A 17654-nucleotide genomic window follows, 5' to 3' on the forward strand; every position below is an offset into this window, starting at 1 on the left:
AGCAGATGATTTTAAATTGATTAAACTGAAATGAAGATCTGTTTGTCCAAAGAAAAAATTATTTGGACATAAGCTGCTTTCTTTTTGCTCATTTTCAGTCACATCCTTGTACTGGACCATTTTCAGTGGAATGTTTATCACTCCACAAAACACTCACCTATGAATGATTCAAGCCAAAAAAGGCACCTAACTAAAGGGATGAACTAGTGTATCTACTGACTACCTGTCAAAAAACGCATCACTGGTTTTCAGCCAAATCAGTTAATAATACCAAATTTAACAGTTTGACATGTTTTTTTTAAACTATACAACTTGTACAAAACTACAACTGGGCGTGAATGATATATTTAAATAGGCTGAGTGTAGTGCAACCAGCATGAACCAGTGCAAACTGGATAGTGCAATGTGCATATGACCTGAATGACATAACAGTGGGTTAGTGTTCAACAGAGTGACAGCCCGGGGCAAGAAAGTCTGTGGCGGCTGGTTTTAGTAAAGAGCTCTGTAGCACCTGGCTAAGGGCAGCAGCTTGAACAGTTTGTGTCCGGGATGTGAGTGGTCTGCAGAGATCTGGACATACCCTGCAGTGTACCCCAAAAAGAATCTGAGGAAACTGGACAAGTGAATAAAAATGCCCTAAAACACTCCAACAAAGACCTGACAGATGCATCTGAACCTTCAGCTGATGCATGTACTGTTAACTGAAGATTCATTAAGTTGTCAAGAGGCCATTATTAGGAAAGGAAATGGGGAAAAGGCTGAGCTATTCCAAATTACACCAGAACTAACTTAAATTCAGTGACAACAGGATTTATGGAGTGATGAATCCAAATGTAAAATTTGTGGTTCAAATTGTCAAAATGTACAGAAGAACTCAGGAGAGAGGCCCATTGGTCTACAGCACAGGTGTTGAACTCCAGGCCTCAAGGGCCGGTCTCCTGCAGGTTTTAAATGTGTCTTTGATCCAATCCAAGAAACCTTGTCTAGGAGTTCAGGCTGTACTGAAGAATAAAGACAAATATTGACTTTCAAGCTCATTAAAATGATACAAACACTGTTTTTGCCTTATAAACTACTTTTCCGTGACCCAATTTCGTTTTTTAAACGAATAAAAAAACATAGCTCCTTTTTAGAACTTCCTTTTAATTGCTTTTCTGTTATCAATGCTATAAATTTCTACGTCTTATTTTGAAAGCCAAGCTTCCAACTTGTGCTTGCTGAGGTCACGTGATTCTGCACGTACAATCCGGAAGCCGGTGCCATGTTGTGATATTTGAGGAAATCACTTCTGGGTGAAGTTCCCTGGCAAAAGTGGGATTAAAAACAAACAAACAAACACAGTTAAACAGGTTTCGGGGTGAGCATGGAGGTAAGAGTGGCTGGTGTTAACAAAATAAACTGCTGCGCACGCACACAAGATGACAAAATATAGCACGCGCAGTCTGGCTGTCAGACATCATTGGCGGCCTGCTGTACGCGCTGACCTCACTGATCATTGTTCCTCTGTTCACGGATTTCACGTTAACTTCTGCTAACATGTTCAGCCTCGTTTTAACCCAGCTGTCTGTCCGAGCAGGCGGACCTGAGGCAGTCTCAGTGTTAGTGAACTTTAATCGGTTTAAACAACAAAAAAATATGCAGCTCGTGTATCCAGGAAGGAGCCACAGGATAGAGCAGTTAAATCAGCTGAAGGAGACTGTTAAACGCCAACAAACAGTCTAACATCCCCATCCAGTAAGAACCAGCCTAATGTGGGGTGTTAGTCCATGTCAGACAGGAAACTTTATGTTAAAGGACTTAATTTAGATAACATATGAGTGCTAACCGGGTTAATTGATGCCGAACAGCAGTAGCAGCCAGCTTCCATTTAAACCTTTCAAAATAAAGGAGACATTACTGCAGCATAATATTAATTCTCTACAATCTAGACATGTTATATCAGGTGTATTAAACATAAGGGCCGGGAACCATAATCAGCCCGACAAAGACTCCAGTCCAGGCCACTGGAATGCTGTGGAGAATTTGAAGGAGAGAATAGATTTGAAACTTTCAGTGATATTCTCACAAGTTTTCTAGCTTTTCCTATTGATATTCATGCTACACCAAATAATTACCCAAGAGATAAACAATTAAATGACATAAAAGTTTTTTTTTTCAATATCTACTGTAGAAATATTCTGTTGTAGGAAAAAAGAAGTCATTAAAAATACTATACTGTTTGGGCAATTAGCTACCAGAAGTTGTTCTGTTATTGTGCACATTTATCACATAGAAAAACTATAACATATTCTTGCACTTGCACTTGTTTTTCTTATATTTAGATATGCCAGGGATTAAATGTGAAGTTAAACATCTTGCTGTTCTGGCCCACTTAAGATCAGAATTGGCTTTATGTGGCCCATGATGTCAAATTAGTTTGACATCCTTGTCTTAGATACCATAAGCAAAAAAAGCATACTTTAAAATGAAGGTAAACGTGATGCACGGAGCACTGTATAGTTAGTAGTACTGTAGTACTGTGTAAACGTTTTCAGCCATGCTTCATTTCTTTATAGTTGACCTTTCAAAATAAGATGTAGTTACTGTTTGCCATAGAAATGTTTTTATGTATAGGGTTTTCGATTTATAAGGGGAGGTAAATCAAAAACCTGGAACAAGCCAGTCGAATTCCAGTGCCTGTACTGCATTAGGAAGTCAGGAGTGGTAGAGAAGTATGTGAGGGCGGTGCAGAATGTGTTTGAGGACAGTGAGACATTATTAAGGTGCAAGTCTCTTGATACTCGCAAGGGTGATGGACAGGCTGACAGATGAGGTCAGGCAGGAGGTGGTAGTCTGTCCCAGACAACGTGATCTATGGTGAGAGTAGGGAGCAGGTGGAGGAGCAGGCGGCTGTATGATCTGTTGAGAAGGTGAACGCAAATCCGTAGGTGCGAGGCAGAATACATGTGTGGGAAAAGTCATTTGCAAAGACTAGAGGTAGTGAAGGGGTGAAGTGCAGGCGTTTTTGTTACCTGGGGGCAAACTTACAAAGCAACAAAGAGAGGTAAAGAAGAGTGCAAGCAGGGTGGAGACAAGTGTGACAGGTGATTTGTAACAGAAGAGGTTGAGCAGTTTGGAAATGTTGAGGGTGATTGATATATTGGATAAAAGATGTTGCCAGGGAGGAGGAAAAAGAGGAAGACCACAGAGACGATCCATGGATGTTGTAAAAGAGGACATGAAGCTCCAGTAATGATTTTATTCGTCCACGATTATTTTGAAATCCGCTTCGCCCTACATCCGGCTTTGCACCAGTGTAGCTTGACCGCTGCCTGTTTATCCAACCCACGATCTGTTTCTCGGGATCCATTGAGGATCCTGGCCCGAGCCAAAGCGAAGCTTAAAAATCGGGGACTCTGTGTGTTTCCCTTGGCTGTCAGACACCTTGACACGACCGCGGTCGGTTTGCCGTTTAAACGGTCACTGAGACGTCGGAGGAGTAACAGGCAGGTAGACAGACAAACGAGCACCGGGCTGTCTGGCGGAGGGGGGCTGAAATGTGAGCGCCTCTGCAGGCTTGCGTCAAAGCCAGCTAACGCTAAACCGTGATAGGACAAAGTCAGCGAGAAAGACGGTTAAACGGCCACGTTACCTCGTCAGAGAGCCGGCCAGCTCACGGGACGGGCTATTTTTGGCACGCGCACACACACATGCTCAGTTTAGCTGGCTGCCAGCCACGGCTGTCACTGTCGGCGGGTTTTTAAAGGAGAACCCGGGCTAACGGCGGAGCTGGTCGGTAACCAGCCTATCCGTCAATCGCACGCTGACAAGGGGCGGAAAAATCAGGGGAAAGGAGATCCGGTTAATAGCCTGACGTCGTATCGCAGCGAAGAAGGGGGGCCTCACAGCTCACACATGAGGCCCAGCTGAAAGGATGGATCTGAATTTTTACTCGGATTTAACGGACGGTACCGGGCAGCACGACGGGGATCCGGAGTTCCTGGATCCGCAGTCTTTCAATGGGTTCGACTCCGACAATAAGGTGACTGAACAGCCGCTCCGTGCATGCTTATTCGAGTACTGGACCCTTGAGTAATGGAGTATTTCCGTTTTAGAGAGAGTTATAGTTTCAGCTTAGGTTAGAAACCTTTAACCTATCTGTGCGACTAAAAATCATCCTTAAAACAAATCGATAAAGACGCATGTTGGACTTAAGGAGCCAACATGTGAGTGTATGCTCCTCTCCTGTGTTGAAATAAGGCTGTTTGAAACCATATCTTCTGTTTAACCCTCTGATCTCCAGTGATGGTTTATTTGTTTTTTGTGCCTACCTGTTTCAGCTTCAGTCAATTACTTTTGACCTTGTGTACAAAGGTAATTGCCCTCTTTGTCAAATCATGAATTAACAGTGATTAATCACATTTTTTTTAGAAGGCAGAGTTCAGTTTCAGTAACCACACCCAGCCCTGATTACTGCCAGGCCTGATGAATGAAGACACCACTTCAGTAGAAGCTGTCTGACATAGTAAAGGAGGCTAAAAGATCCCAGAAAGCAACACATGCCACGATCTAAAGAAGCAAATGAGAAACAAAGTCATTGACATCTATCAATCTGGAAAACTGTTACCCTGCCATTTCTAAAGCTTTGGGACTGTCTGAACCACGGTGAGAGCCATTATCCACAAACGAAGAAACCTTGGATCAGTGGTGAACCTGTCCAGGAGTGTCCGACCTACCAAAACTACTCGAAGAGCACGTAAGCAACTCACTTGCCTCTATTAAGGCCAGAGTCAGTGATTCAACAGTAAGAAAGAGACTGGATGAAAATAGCATCCATGGGAGGAGAGGTCAAGGAGCAAACCACCACTGACCAAGAAGAACACAAAATCTCGTCTTACATTTACCAAATAACATCTTGGTGATCCCCAAGAATTTATGCAAATATTCTGTGGACTGATGAGATAGAAGCTGAATTTGGAAGGTTTAGGTCCCATTACATCTACAAAAAACTAACACAGCATTAAAAAGAACATCACACATGGTGGTGATAGTGTGATGGTCTCCGGTTGCTTTACCTCTTCAGGACTTGGACGACTAACCATAAAGGAGAACGTCCGACCATCAGTTCATGTCCGGAAGCTCAAGAGCGCTCAGTTTGTGCAGCAGGACAACGATCAAAAACACACCAGCAAGGCCAAAAACCAGAATGAAGGTTTTGAAGTGGTCTGTTCAAAGTCCGGACTTGAACCAGATTGAGACATTTTGGCCTGACCTTAGACAGACTGTTCATGCTCAAAAACTCACCAATGCGACTGAATCAAAACAATTCTGGTAAGAAGAGGGGGCCAAAACTCCTCCAGGGACGTGAAAGACTTGTTGCAGTTGTTGCTGCTAGGAGTGGCACAAACAGTTATTAGGTTTAGGGGGCAGTTACTTCCCCACAGGGCAGATGGGTTTGAATAACTTCTTTCTCTTAATAAATGAAGTCGTCATTTAAAAACCGCATTTTGGATTTGCCTCTGGCACCACAGGAAGTCCTGTTTTTACCTGCACAAACATATTTACTCTTACTAAAGTCAAATGCATCTCAGAGTGTCAATTGCAGATTTTTCAATATATTCAAACTAGCTCTTCTTTACTAACCAGGTGTAAAGAGGAAGCCTCCTCTGTGACTCTCAGTTTAAGCTAGATTTGCTGGTAAATGTGTGTTTTATGGTGTGCCCCTGTTGGCGGTGCGTTTAGGTAGCTCTTTGTGTTGCTGTGATGATGGTGTCGCCCCTCCTCCCTTACTGTTACACTCTCTTCCCCTGCGTTTCAGTTCCCCGGAGGCAGCGACAACTACCTGACGATTCCTGGTTCCGGCCACCCCTTCCTCTCCTCTTCAGAGGTAAGCCTTTATACTTGAGACACGAGCATCGGTCTGTTTCTGCAGAGGTCCCACCTCTCAGCAGATCCTGCCAGAGTTAAAGGCATTAGAAGTCTCTAAGAGTGCTAAAGAGGACAAAAATAAGGAATGCATAGATAAAATTTTGTGTCACTTCTTCATATATTTTATAGATACACAGGCTTTTTCCTGGCTCAGATAGGGCATCTGTGGACATATGCATATTTGGTCCATATGTAGTTGAGGCAAACAGTCTTTGTTGCTTTAGTTAAGTGAAATTTGGCCTCTGTTCTGTTATTTTTGGCCATTTTATTGACAGAACTGGGTTTAAGCTGATTTAAATTAAACTCTGTTCCCCTAAAAAATACTGTCTAAAAATGTATCTGCTGAAGACTTGATTTTTCTTTAGTAGAAACCAATTTTTTTTAAAAATATGGTATTAAACTGCCAGTGCATAGTATTTTAAGTGATAGGCTTTAATGACATTATAAAGGCATGTAAAAGAAAAACCGACCACTGTAAAAGTCACTGAAAAGCTCTTTCTTATCTCACCACCTGCTGCACAGTTTACCTTCCTGTTTTTTATTTTGGCGATAGGTCACCTAGAAAGATCGTAAAAGACCAAGTCTTACTTTTGGACTCTGATGATTAACGGTTCAAAAATAATCCTTGTTTATCTTCTACTGCCCTTTGAAACGAGCTGTTTCAGTTCCTCCCACCTTTAAGCCAGCTTCTTTCTGATTGGCTACCTCCTGCAAATGTGAGGTTTGAACGGTAGGTGGGTGGGGCTTGAGCGTAGTAGATGACTATATATTAGGGCCATCCCCTTTTTTTGATGTCATAAAGATCCAGGAGTATAAATATTTAGTCCTATTTGGATACTTGCACATATTCAAAGGTCATTTGGTAGCTGCATTTAATGTGAGCATCCAGCATTTGTAAGACTGTTTATCAACAGAAGCTGCACTGTACAGTAGGGAAGCAGAGCTGCTGTTCCACATGGTAAAAGGTCTTTTGGAAACCCTTGTCATTGATTTTGCATCAGTTTAATCAAATGTTTTGGGTATTTTTGCTAATTATATATGTATATATTTAAGTTTGAAAAATGTGTGGAGACCTGAAGAGATTTAATATCCAATAATTCAAGAAAATTTTCAAACGTTCTCAAAGACTGCACACTTTGCCATCAGTTAGAATTTTTCCACAGGGCACACTGTAAAATCTCTTATCCAGATGTTTCAAAGAGACTGTTAAGAAAACATCTGGAGAACATTGATAAGCGACTGTAAGTGACCCTGTGAGTTTTTCAGACGTTTATAGTCTGTTTATTTTTGAGAAAACGGGCACTTAGCTTTGAGAGTTATTTGTAGCGCAAGCTGGGGCTGGACAAGTTTACAGGGAGGGTTTGATCCAGCACGGAGCTAAAGTCCTCTTTGCACTTGATGGTCTGGCTCAACTTCACACCAGTTGGTTTTTTGTCTTTGAAGATAGATCCCTTTTTTTGTAAAAAAATAAACAACTCACTATTATTGGCTTTCCCAAAAAGCTGAGCCGGTACTAAAAGGTGAGGTTTGACATGTGCGTTGCAGGAGTGGTCTTAAAAAAAGCTCAGAAGAGCCTCAATGGAAAGCTGTAGGAGAGTGCCATAATGCAAAGATGCCAAAGAGCCGTTCAGCAGCCAAACCAGGTGCAAAATCAAGCGGCATCAGAGAAACTGTAACAGGGCATAAATAATCAGAAATAACTCTACCCTTTACTGCCATTCATCAGATATATTATTGGGACAAAGATTGAGTGTAGAGAAATGTCCATTTAACTTTAGAGAGTCATCATTGTTCCAGCAGACAGGCTGCCTGAGAAAGTTTTATACTACCCAAAATAAAAAGGAGGAGGAACTAAAGTTAATACTGAGAAAAATGACACAAGAAGCTGTCGAACACTCTATTTAAAAACGATTAAAATAAGATATTTCTGCTGATGAATACACTGAGCTGGGTTATAGTGCTGCTGCTTTAAATAATAGATGGCTTATGTTGAAATCTGCTGTGCTGTAGGGGAACAGGCTGTGTTGTGTTGTGTGCATGTTTGAGTTGTTCATTTTGAGATGGTATATTTTTATAGAGCAGGAAGAAAGGCATCCTTTCCATATCCTTCTCTGTTCTCTGGTTTTCACGATGATTACAATGATTAATACAGCACCTCTGTGACAGTAAGCTTAAGGTGACAGTGATGCTCTCTGTGAGGAGGTTTTGATACCGTAAGCAAGTAAATTTAACTTGAGCCTTTACGACAGCACAAATGAAGCTCAACTTGATAGCAGTTTACAATCTTGCCACGTTAAGTAGCAGCAGTTTTCTAGCATTTACTTAAACCATCAATCTTCTGCTGCACAGAAACCCAGACCTCCCTCTCCTGCCCATCTCCTCCAGCTCTGGGGCTCAGTGCTTAGACACCAGGCCAGCTGAGACATGTAATCTCTCCAGAATGTTACGGGGCATTTTGAGGTGCCTTTGGAGGAAGTTTGTTTCCCCCCCCTGCATCTCAGGAACTTCATTCATGTCCCAGAGCTCGTGGTCACAGGTGAGGGTGGGAGCATAGATGGACTGGTGAATTGCCTGTGCACCGCTCCATTCTCCTGCTCATGAAGAAGACCCTGAAACTTTCTCCACTTGGATCAACAACTTGTCCCAGACTCAGAGTGGACACTGCACCCTTTCTGGTTCCACTCTCCTGGAGACAGGCTGGATTAATTTAAACCACGTTCATGTCATTTCAACCTGCTGTCCACCTGAGCCTGTGGGATGTGAACTGTTTATAAAAAGGCTTTAAGTGTCACACCCCACCGCCTCAAATCCAGGCACCTTTTTGATAATTCTGTCCTGTAGAAAACAGGCTTTTTATCGAGAATGAGTCATGAGACACTATTTAAAAAGCTGCAAAACTGACTCATCTAGCGTGTGAGTCAAACGATGGGGGCTTTCAGTGATGCAGCTGCAGACACATGATGAATATGGACGTTTAGTTTGAGGCCAGTCAGAGTTTAAGTTGACATCTTTTCGCTGCTGCTCTCCCGTCAGGATAGACGGGAACCTAAAAGCTGAAGCAGGCTGCACTTTGTGGAACAGTCATTATGTAAATGTGCAAGCAGCTGCTTAGCTGACTATGGCATCATCAGGTAAAACATCTCAACAAGCACCTGGTTTTAGCCGGTTTTAAATCTGCTTTAACAGTTTCTATGCTAAAGCTGTGAGTTTTTTGTTTATTAAAGGGAAAAACCCTGATTGAACTGAGCTTTACTCCTTCTGATAGGTTAACTGAACAAAGATCAGCTGCCTCTGTTGGTTTTCCACTCCAGCTATTAGCAAGTTCTTGTCAAGGAGCTTCCTGTTCCCAGGCCTGAACAATCCATCATCGTCAGAACTTGTAAATGGAAAACACAGTATGAAATCAGTGTCAGAGAAAACTTTGGTAGGGGTGGGGGCTCGGGGAGGCTTAGAAGTGATAAAAGTTTGGAGTTGGTTTAGTGTGATCTTCACAACATATGAGAGTTTATTCACCAAGTGTCGGAGTGATGTTAGATCCTAACTACTACTACTTCTTCCTCTCCTCTGTCTTCCCCGTGCTCACCAGACGTTCCACACTCCCAGCCTTGGCGATGAGGAATTCGAGATCCCTCCCATCTCTCTGGACCCGGACTCTGCCCTCTCCGTGTCAGATGTCGTGTCCCATTTCGGGGAGCTGTCAGAAACTGGACCCTCGGACAGCGTGGTGGTACCTGGGAACGCCGTCGTTGAAGGTGACGACCCCTCGTTCGCGTCCACTTTTGTTAGTGCGGCCTCTCAGGGACTGGAGCACCTGACTCTTGGAGTCATGACCCAGTCAGGAGGGAATACTTTGTTAGGGTCGTCACTGGGAATGGTAAGGAATACGTGACATTTTAACCTTTACCCACCTTCAGTCTCCTCTTTAAGTAACGCCCCTTTTCTCCTCCTCCCTATCCCAGGATCTCGGTCATCCCATTGGCTCTCAGTTCAGCAGCTCGTCCCCGGTAACCATCGACGTCCCTCTAGGTGACATGGGCCAGGGTTTACTGGGGTCCAATCAGCTCACCACTATAGACCAATCAGAGCTCAGTGCTCAACTGGGGCTCGGCTTGGGCGGCGGGAACATACTTCAGCGGCCGCAGTCGCCCGAAAACCCGCTGTCGGCCACAGCCTCGCCCACCAGCTCGCTCCAGGATGATGACATGGACGACTTCAGAAGGGTGAGTCTTAAATATAACCAGCGTCTGGCACTCATCTGTTTGAAAATGCATCTCATTTATTTACTCCAACGTGCCCTTTTGCCTCCTCATCCTCCATCAGAGCGTCCTAGTCGAATCTCCGGTCTCTCTGGCCGTCTCCCCTGGAGTCATCTCCCTCGATCCCTCCCCGTCTGAATCCCCGCTGTCTGCGCCGACCTCCAGCGTCTCCTCTGCTACGGGAAGGAAAGGAGGAGCAGGAGGGGGGAAGAAGGGGAAGAAGAAGAAGGATCCCAACGAGCCCCAGAAACCTGTGTCGGCCTACGCTCTGTTCTTCAGGGACACACAGGCAGCTATTAAGGGACAAAACCCCAACGCGACTTTCGGAGAGGTCTCCAAGATCGTGGCGTCCATGTGGGACAGTCTGGGGGAGGAGCAGAAACAAGTAAGAGGGTTTCTTTGGTTCCTTCAAGGTTTTTAAGATTGTAAATGTGCTTGTGTAGTCATTTAATATTTATCATTTTTAGGTTTACAAGAGGAAAAACGAAGCAGCAAAGAAGGATTACTTGAAAGCGCTGGCAGAGTACAGAGCCAGTCTCATTTCTCAGGTGAGTCAAACCTTGATAGTTTGAAGCAGACAAACCACAGGTATGCTAGCATGATGTCCTGATCACACAGGGTTTAACTCTTTAATCGTTCCCTCATAAAGACGACATTTGACGACTGTTTTCTACACCTCAGTGTATATCAGTGAGGGGTTAGGGATGACAGGATGAATTTACTATTGCTTACTCAGTATCAGCACCCATGACTTTAATGTGGCACCACAGATGAATAAAGTTTGCAGAGACTGGACTAGATGAGTCCTGATGCAGCTGCATTCATAAACTGTGCAGGTGCTGTGCACAGGCATGCATTTCTACTAATAATTGACAAGAAGCAGACCTCTCAGTGTTCTGCACATACACCTAAAATATTTTAGATAAGAAAAATCTCAAAGGCACCAACACCAGACCAGTTCAGACTAATACTGTAACTTTCAGCTGTATCCATGTGGATGAGTTGTAACATCTTTCACTCATTATGCAGTTGTTATGAGGACATGTGGTTCAATAACTCATATCTGGATTTTATTAAAAGGAAATGGTTACACGTGATGCAATACGATGAGAAACTTAAACCATGAAGAGTTTCTGTATATAAGAAGATGTGCTCTGTGCTCAGGTGTGGTGGCAGTGGGGAGTGACTGCGGTGATTCAATGATCAGTCTGCATAGCTCTGACCTTCAGTCCAACTTTTCTACAGATATTATGTACCATGTTCACTGCCCCAGAAAGGAAGTGAAGAGCCAGCTGCTGCCATGTTACTGCAGTGTGTGTCTGCCTGAACATGAAAGGTGGCTGATATATTGCACCTGGCTCGTGTTCTTTGTCGTTGCAGCCTTTTTTCCTTTTTCCAAGTGTTATTGGTAAAACGGCGTTGCTGGCTCTTTATGTTAAGATTATCTATAATAAAGACTATTTTATTTACTAAAAACCACCTCTCTGTTTTCCTTTCATTCTGTTCTGGACTCATTTGTTACTGGTCCCCTCACTCGCATGCCTAGACCCCTTCGGGGGGAACGTAACAATGTGGGGGCTCGTCCGGGATCTGAATGGAAGGAACAGCAATTGAGTTTTAGTGAGTTGTTTGCCGGTGGCTTGTTTAGTTGTATTATATCTGCTGCGCTCTCTCTCCAGTTAGCAAAGGGGAGTGTCTAGCTGAGCGTAAGCTCCTCCTTCAGGCACTCATTTTTTATTTTGCCTTTTTTAATTTCGGAGTAATCCTGGGTGGGGATTAGTTCCCTGTCGAGGGTAGGCTTGTCGGTGCTTTGTGCACTTAATGCTTAGCCTTTAAAGTTGCCTCGAGCCTGGTACACTCCAGAAGCTAAGCAGGCTAAGATTTTAGTAGGCAGGTCTGAGGAGAGGGTCGGTGTTAATTTTATTTATTGGTTAACCCTGTGGCCACACATATTTCCCACCTGTTTTTGATTTGTGTATTGGAGGTGGTTCTTCTTTGTTGTTATTATTAGCCTCAGGTAGTTTTAGTTTTAATGGCTACCTTTGATATTGCCGTGTAGGCCACCTGGGTTGGCTGGCAGACTGTTTACTTAGCCTGATAGTGCGAAGGACACTGTCTCCGCTGAACTCTGGACACACACACACACACACACACACTTACACTGACAAGCACTCACTCATCCCCCTCCCTTTCCAACGCCTTCGATGCTTGTGCCCTACCGGGGAAGATAGCAGTCAACTGGACCAGCGCAGATGCTGCAGGACCGGATGCGCTGTCTACGCCGGCTCTCTCTTACCCTTTACCCGCCCCTGTTGCTTGTCTCGTGTTTCTATGGTGTATTGATAGTCATGTGCTTTTGTGCTGAGGTGTTTTTTTCTGTTATCAAACTGTTCTCCCACCAGGAGCTCAGTCTGAGTGGAGTTTTTTTTCTCCTCCTCTTACCTCATGTAGTGTATTTTCGTTGTTTTTCCTATCAGCCTACCTTTCTGACATGTCTCCCCAATGTGATGTTTGTGTAAAGTTGGTCAGAAGGTTCCTTTGTGAGTGCGCATGCGCCATTAGCGTGCTGCCTGCTGTAACCCCTAATTTCCCTCGGGATGAATAAAGTATTCTGATTCTGATTCAAGGAAAATCCTTCGCTTGTCCAGCTGGACGCCTGTAGGAAGAGGGATCTGCATGAGGTGGCATCATTTTATGGCATTTGTGTCTCCACAGCTCTGCGTAAGGCTGAGCTGAAGGCTGCTCTTGTGTCTGGCTTGGTGGAGAAAGGGATGGTGGCCCTGCCAGTGTCTGCCAGTCTACCTGAGCATGGTGTAACGTCTCAGCCTGTTCTGCAGGTGCCAGCTCAAGGTGTAGCTACATCAGTTGCTGCTCTCACCACGAGAGCTGAAGTTGAAGTTCTATGATTTAAATCGTGTAAACCTTGAGCACTGAGTACACACTGATGATTTATCAAAGAGCTTTGCCTACCATGAGAATGGTTTTCTTACAGTTTAAAAATGTCTCGTCTCATCGAGAAACAGTTTCTATCCTGATGCTTTGGAACTCCAGCTGTAAATCTGGTAGTTCTGATGTTCTGCATCGTAAAGTTTAGGATACATTCTGCTGTCCTGGTGCGGACACACCAGAGCAACACAAATATCCACCTAAACGTTTCTCTTCTTCTTCCTCTCTTCAGGCACCTATTGAGGTCATGGAAACCACACCATCACCCCCACCTTCAGCCCCAGCTCCTGTGGTCACAGCCATGCCTACGCCCATCCCCGCCCCCACCCCGCCCACCCGGCCAACTAGGTCGCAGCACTACAACCCAGAGGAGAACACCATCACCAACATCTGTACCTCCAACATCATCCTGGACCTGCCTCAGGTCACCACCCGGTCCCGCACCGGGGCCATCAAACCGCAGCCTCCACCAGCGAGCACTGCCCTCAACACTGCCCCCGTCACCAAAATCATCATCAAGCAGACACCGCTACCCTCCGGCGGCATGTCAGCTACGGTGACGACCGCCTCCTCGCCCCGCCAGCCTCCGCCGCTGCAGCAGATGCAGAGCACCCCTCCTCCACCCCGGCTGCAGCAAATGGTGCACGCCCAGGCGCCCCCGCCTCTCCAGGCCAAACCGCGTGGTGGAGGAGGGGCGGCGGCAGCCACCACTGCTCCGCCGCCGCTTAAGGTAGTGCCTTCAGCACGCCAGTCAGATTCAAGCGCCTCGATCATTGTGACGTCAACGGGGGAAACCCCCACGACAGTGTCTGCCACCACCTCTGCTCTGGCGGTGGAGGTTGGACACACGGGTGAGGTGACGGGAGGAGAGGAAGTGGCTGAAGGCGAGGAAGGGGTGAGCCGCTGAACTTCGAACACGTCGAACATTTACTGTTAAGTGTTTGGATGAATACACATTCACATAAATTTCGGTGTTTCTTTTTGTCCGCCCTCTCAGATGGAGGTGGAGGTTAATGTTGCTCCTGGCCCGAGTGTGACTCCCACCGCCAACCCGAACATTTGCGTGCGCGCCGGCTGCACAAACCCCGCCGTGGAGAGCAAAGACTGGGACAAAGAGTACTGTAGCAACGAGTGTGTCGCCACACACTGCAGGTGCGTACAGACGGACCTAAACTCGACTCCTGGAGTGTGCGTCAGTACTTTAAATGTTTCCACAGCGTGCTCTGCTTCACTTCCAGAGGTTTGTGAAGTACATTAGGTGGTCGTAAAGATGCTGTTTAACAAAGAAACACAGAGTCAAAGCATAGTGACTCTGAGATCGGTTGGAAAAGACGGTTAATAATCCACAGGTTCACCTACTGAAACCTTCAGTTTTACTTCCTCTAGATTAGTCTTATTGGTGTGTAAGTGATGGCTAAAATTAGCAATATATCAGTATAATATATTTGATATTTATAATGGCTGTGTAACAAACCCACCACAGACCCGACCACGTTCCAACGCTTTTCAGCACTCTTTTATTAGTTTTCTTCTACAGCACTCAGTCACAGCTTTTTAGCTGCACCTACACATACACAACAACAACCACAGGATTCACAGGACTCTAGCTCATTGTCTTTTAAGTCGGCGAGGTGCGATTGTAGGTGCCTCTCAGATGCATCCACCTCCCTCGCAGCCGTGCTGCAGACCACGCCCCACCACAGGCTGGTTAGATGAAAATTCAACAAAGCTAAATAAGAGACGAGAGAAACACTTAGACTGTATCGGATCACCAGATGTCAAAGTTGGTTTAAAAAAACATGAAAATAAAATCTTGATCGTCCGCTCAACTCGTGCATAAAAATTCACCAAAACACAGAAATTTAAACATTTGACCAAGATTCCTGTTTGAAAGACCAACATGGCACTGTATGACATAAAGATGCCCCACCCTCAAATATTTCAGGTACAAAAATGTTCAGTTTTCAGCTCTGAGAACATATTTAGTTTTAAAATCAAAGAACTTCATGGTGCTCTTTGATTAAAGTTACAGTTTAAAAAGCAAGAAAGAAATTTAAAAAAAATTTTTTGTCAAAGACTAAAACAATTGCCTGGGTGTTTCCATTGTGTTTCTTTAAATACCCGATGAAGGCTGGTATCAGAGGCAGGGGTGGATCTACAGGGGGCAATGGGGGGGCCCTTTATGTCCTCTCAATAGTTGAAAAACTAATTGCTTGTTCGTCCAAAAGCCTCTTATAGTCTGTTTTGTTTTTTTTAGAAGAGATGATGATACAATGTAACATTTTCTAGTTCTGATCACAGGTATACCAACCATTTATTTATGTATTTATTTATTTAGTGTGTTCTCACAACAAGCTCTTGAAATAAACTTTTGGTTTGCATTGTGTAGTTTTGACAGAAAAGTATAGAGACAAGCTTCCGAACAAATTATTGGAATGTGAACAGTATGGATCTTTGTCTTCAAACCCCTAAAATTGGATTACAAGTGCATCTTACTCAGACCTGCTTGAACCTAATGTTTTCATCATCCTCTCTTCTCCACAGAGACGTTTTCATGGCCTGGTGCGCTATCCGAGGGCAGAACTCCACCACGGTAACATAGGACCGGGACACACCTGAGGGGAGGAGTGATGCTCGGAGACGGAAAAGGATGAGAATACCACATGAAATGCAAACGGACAGAGAAAAGACTGAATAATAGACTCAGGTATTGGCACATAATGGTTTGTTTTATCGTGCTCATGTCATCTTGTGGACACACAAAAAGAAAGAAAGGAAAAAAAAAAAAGAAGTCCCTGTGTTGTACCTCCCACAAGAAGCTTCTCTAGCAGAATAAAACAAACTCTTGAGTCATCTGCGAATACCACGATCGCGTGGACGGCGAAGAAACCACAGAGGCTCGGCTCTGCTGCTCCAGACATTTCCTGCTCTCGATCATTGATTGTGAATTTAAAACACAGACTTGATAAAAAGTAACGTTTTATACAGGCTTATGGTGTTTTTAATTGTTTTGAAAAGATGGGGAGAAAAGAAAATCATCACAGACGTATTCAGTTTATTCATTTCAGAAAAATGAATCTTTAAGTGTGTTTGCTATTCCCTTTACTCGTCACGGTGAGGAGCGATCAATGTGAACGAATTGAGAGTTTTGAGTCATCTGTTCTTGAGTAAAGTGGGGCTGGTTTTTGGTTTTTTTTGTTGTTGTTTTTTTTAAGGAGAAAGGGGGCTGGGTGGGGGAGCAACACGCAGGCAAAAGCACAAATGGTCTTAAAGCTACTTTGGAGTCGTGAAGAGGTTGAAAGGTCTGAAGCCATTCAGAGACCCGGTGATCTGCTGTCTGCTAAATGCTGTTTGTCACCTTTTACAAGCCGCCTGAGGGGAAAAGAAACAAACAAGGTTACTTCCAACTTAACTAAGGTGCTAAGATTCAGGAAAAGTATCTCTGTCTGTCGTTCTCTCTTCCTGCTGGAAGGCCCTGTGTCCTGAGAGCTTTTTAAATGTGTGCTGGGTTTTTCTTAATGAGGTAAAAATTTCTGTTTGAGGAAAGAGAAACAAAAATAAGAGAGATGTGTATCGCAGCAAAATAACACACCAGCTCTGACAAACACTACTTACTGTAAAGGGAAATTGGTGTTAAAGCTTTATTTTTTAACCGGGACATTGTTTCAGGTGAAACGGAAGAATGATGGCTGCTTCCAAAAAAACAAACAACGCTTCCCAGTGTGATGAGATCCTGCAGCGCAGATGTACTGGAAATGTTTTTAATCATGAAATAAATATTTTATGTTTCAGTACACTCCTGGTGACAGTTTGGCCTCACGTTTTACGGCTGTAGTAACAAGAATACAGACTTTTATTTTCTGTTTATGATTTTTCTTCTCATGTAACAAGGTTAGATTTGCTGCTGAATGTCTGACTTTGTTGTTGTTTTTATATTAATTTAAAGAAAAAGTTTGTGCGCCGTTCAGGAAATATAAGTAAATAAATACACAGACTGTATGACACAAAAAATAACAAAGCTAGATGCTACGGCATCAAGGCCTTGGACTCATTTTTACAACTTTTTAATAGGAAAAAAAAAAGAGGAATTTTAATTAAAAAATGTTTGACATTTGTGAAATTGTAATTTTTCCTTTATTCATTTTTTTTTTTTTTTAAACATTTGTTTTGGTTTTTATTGCCTTTTGAATCAAGTCTCCAGATGCAGACGTTTGGTTTCCTGGTATTTCAAGACATTAATGCAATGAAGCAGGCGCCTTGAGGCAACTGCTGTTGTGATTTGTGTGTACACTAGTGCAGAAAAGAAACTTGACTGTTGGACAACTGTTCCATGTTCTGATTATTTGAGCGATGTCATCATTTTCTGTTTCACAAATATGTGGAAGCCACAGGTTAAAAGGTTAAATGATGTTTATCGTCTCACACAGCGTGCTCTTTGGAAACTTTTTCAGCGCAGCAGTTTGAGAAAATATCATAAGCTGTCTGGATATCACCGGTGAGTGTGTGAGTCAGCGGTGTGAGCAGGGATTCCTTCAATTATGTCAC

The 17654-nt window shown here is 43.8% G+C and overlaps 1 protein-coding gene across 2 annotated transcripts; it reads left to right on the forward strand.

Annotated features, from left to right (window-relative positions):
* Positions 1–1215: 1215 nt before the first annotated feature.
* Positions 1216–17280, forward strand: tox4b (TOX high mobility group box family member 4 b). 2 transcript variants are annotated; one of them, XM_086277599.1, is made up of 9 exons: positions 1216–1369; positions 5798–5866; positions 9494–9781; positions 9867–10127; positions 10228–10548; positions 10631–10711; positions 13342–14004; positions 14107–14261; positions 15654–17280. In XM_086277599.1, exons 1-9 carry the CDS (start codon positions 1364–1366, stop codon positions 15709–15711), a joined length of 1902 nt encoding a protein of 633 aa, XP_086133725.1. In that variant the 5' UTR covers positions 1216–1363; the 3' UTR covers positions 15712–17280. The 2 variants fall into 2 exon arrangements, with proteins under 2 accessions (XP_086133725.1, XP_086133716.1); XM_086277590.1 differs by lacking the exon at positions 1216–1369 and adding an exon at positions 1399–4021.
* Positions 17281–17654: the final 374 nt, after the last annotated feature.

Source organism: Aulonocara sp. 'chitande type north' Nkhata Bay, linkage group LG3, assembly GCF_057382095.1.
Source record: "Aulonocara sp. 'chitande type north' Nkhata Bay isolate Kocher_YH1m ecotype deep benthic linkage group LG3, A_spYH_male_GT1.1, whole genome shotgun sequence".
NCBI classification, from domain to species: domain Eukaryota; kingdom Metazoa; phylum Chordata; class Actinopteri; order Cichliformes; family Cichlidae; genus Aulonocara; species Aulonocara sp. 'chitande type north' Nkhata Bay.

What these genes read in the sequence shown, in the direction of transcription:
- tox4b (XM_086277590.1), top strand. Translation starts at nt 3,914, where the DNA reads ATGGATCTGAATTTTTACTCGGATTTAACGGACGGTACCGGGCAGCAC. An exon ending in TAGGGTCGTCACTGGGAATG is followed by an intron (nt 9,782 to 9,866) that starts GTAAGGAATACG and finishes TCCCTATCCCAG; the next exon opens with GATCTCGGTCATCCCATTGG. An exon ending in TGGCTGAAGGCGAGGAAGGG is followed by an intron (nt 14,005 to 14,106) that starts GTGAGCCGCTGA and finishes CCGCCCTCTCAG; the next exon opens with ATGGAGGTGGAGGTTAATGT.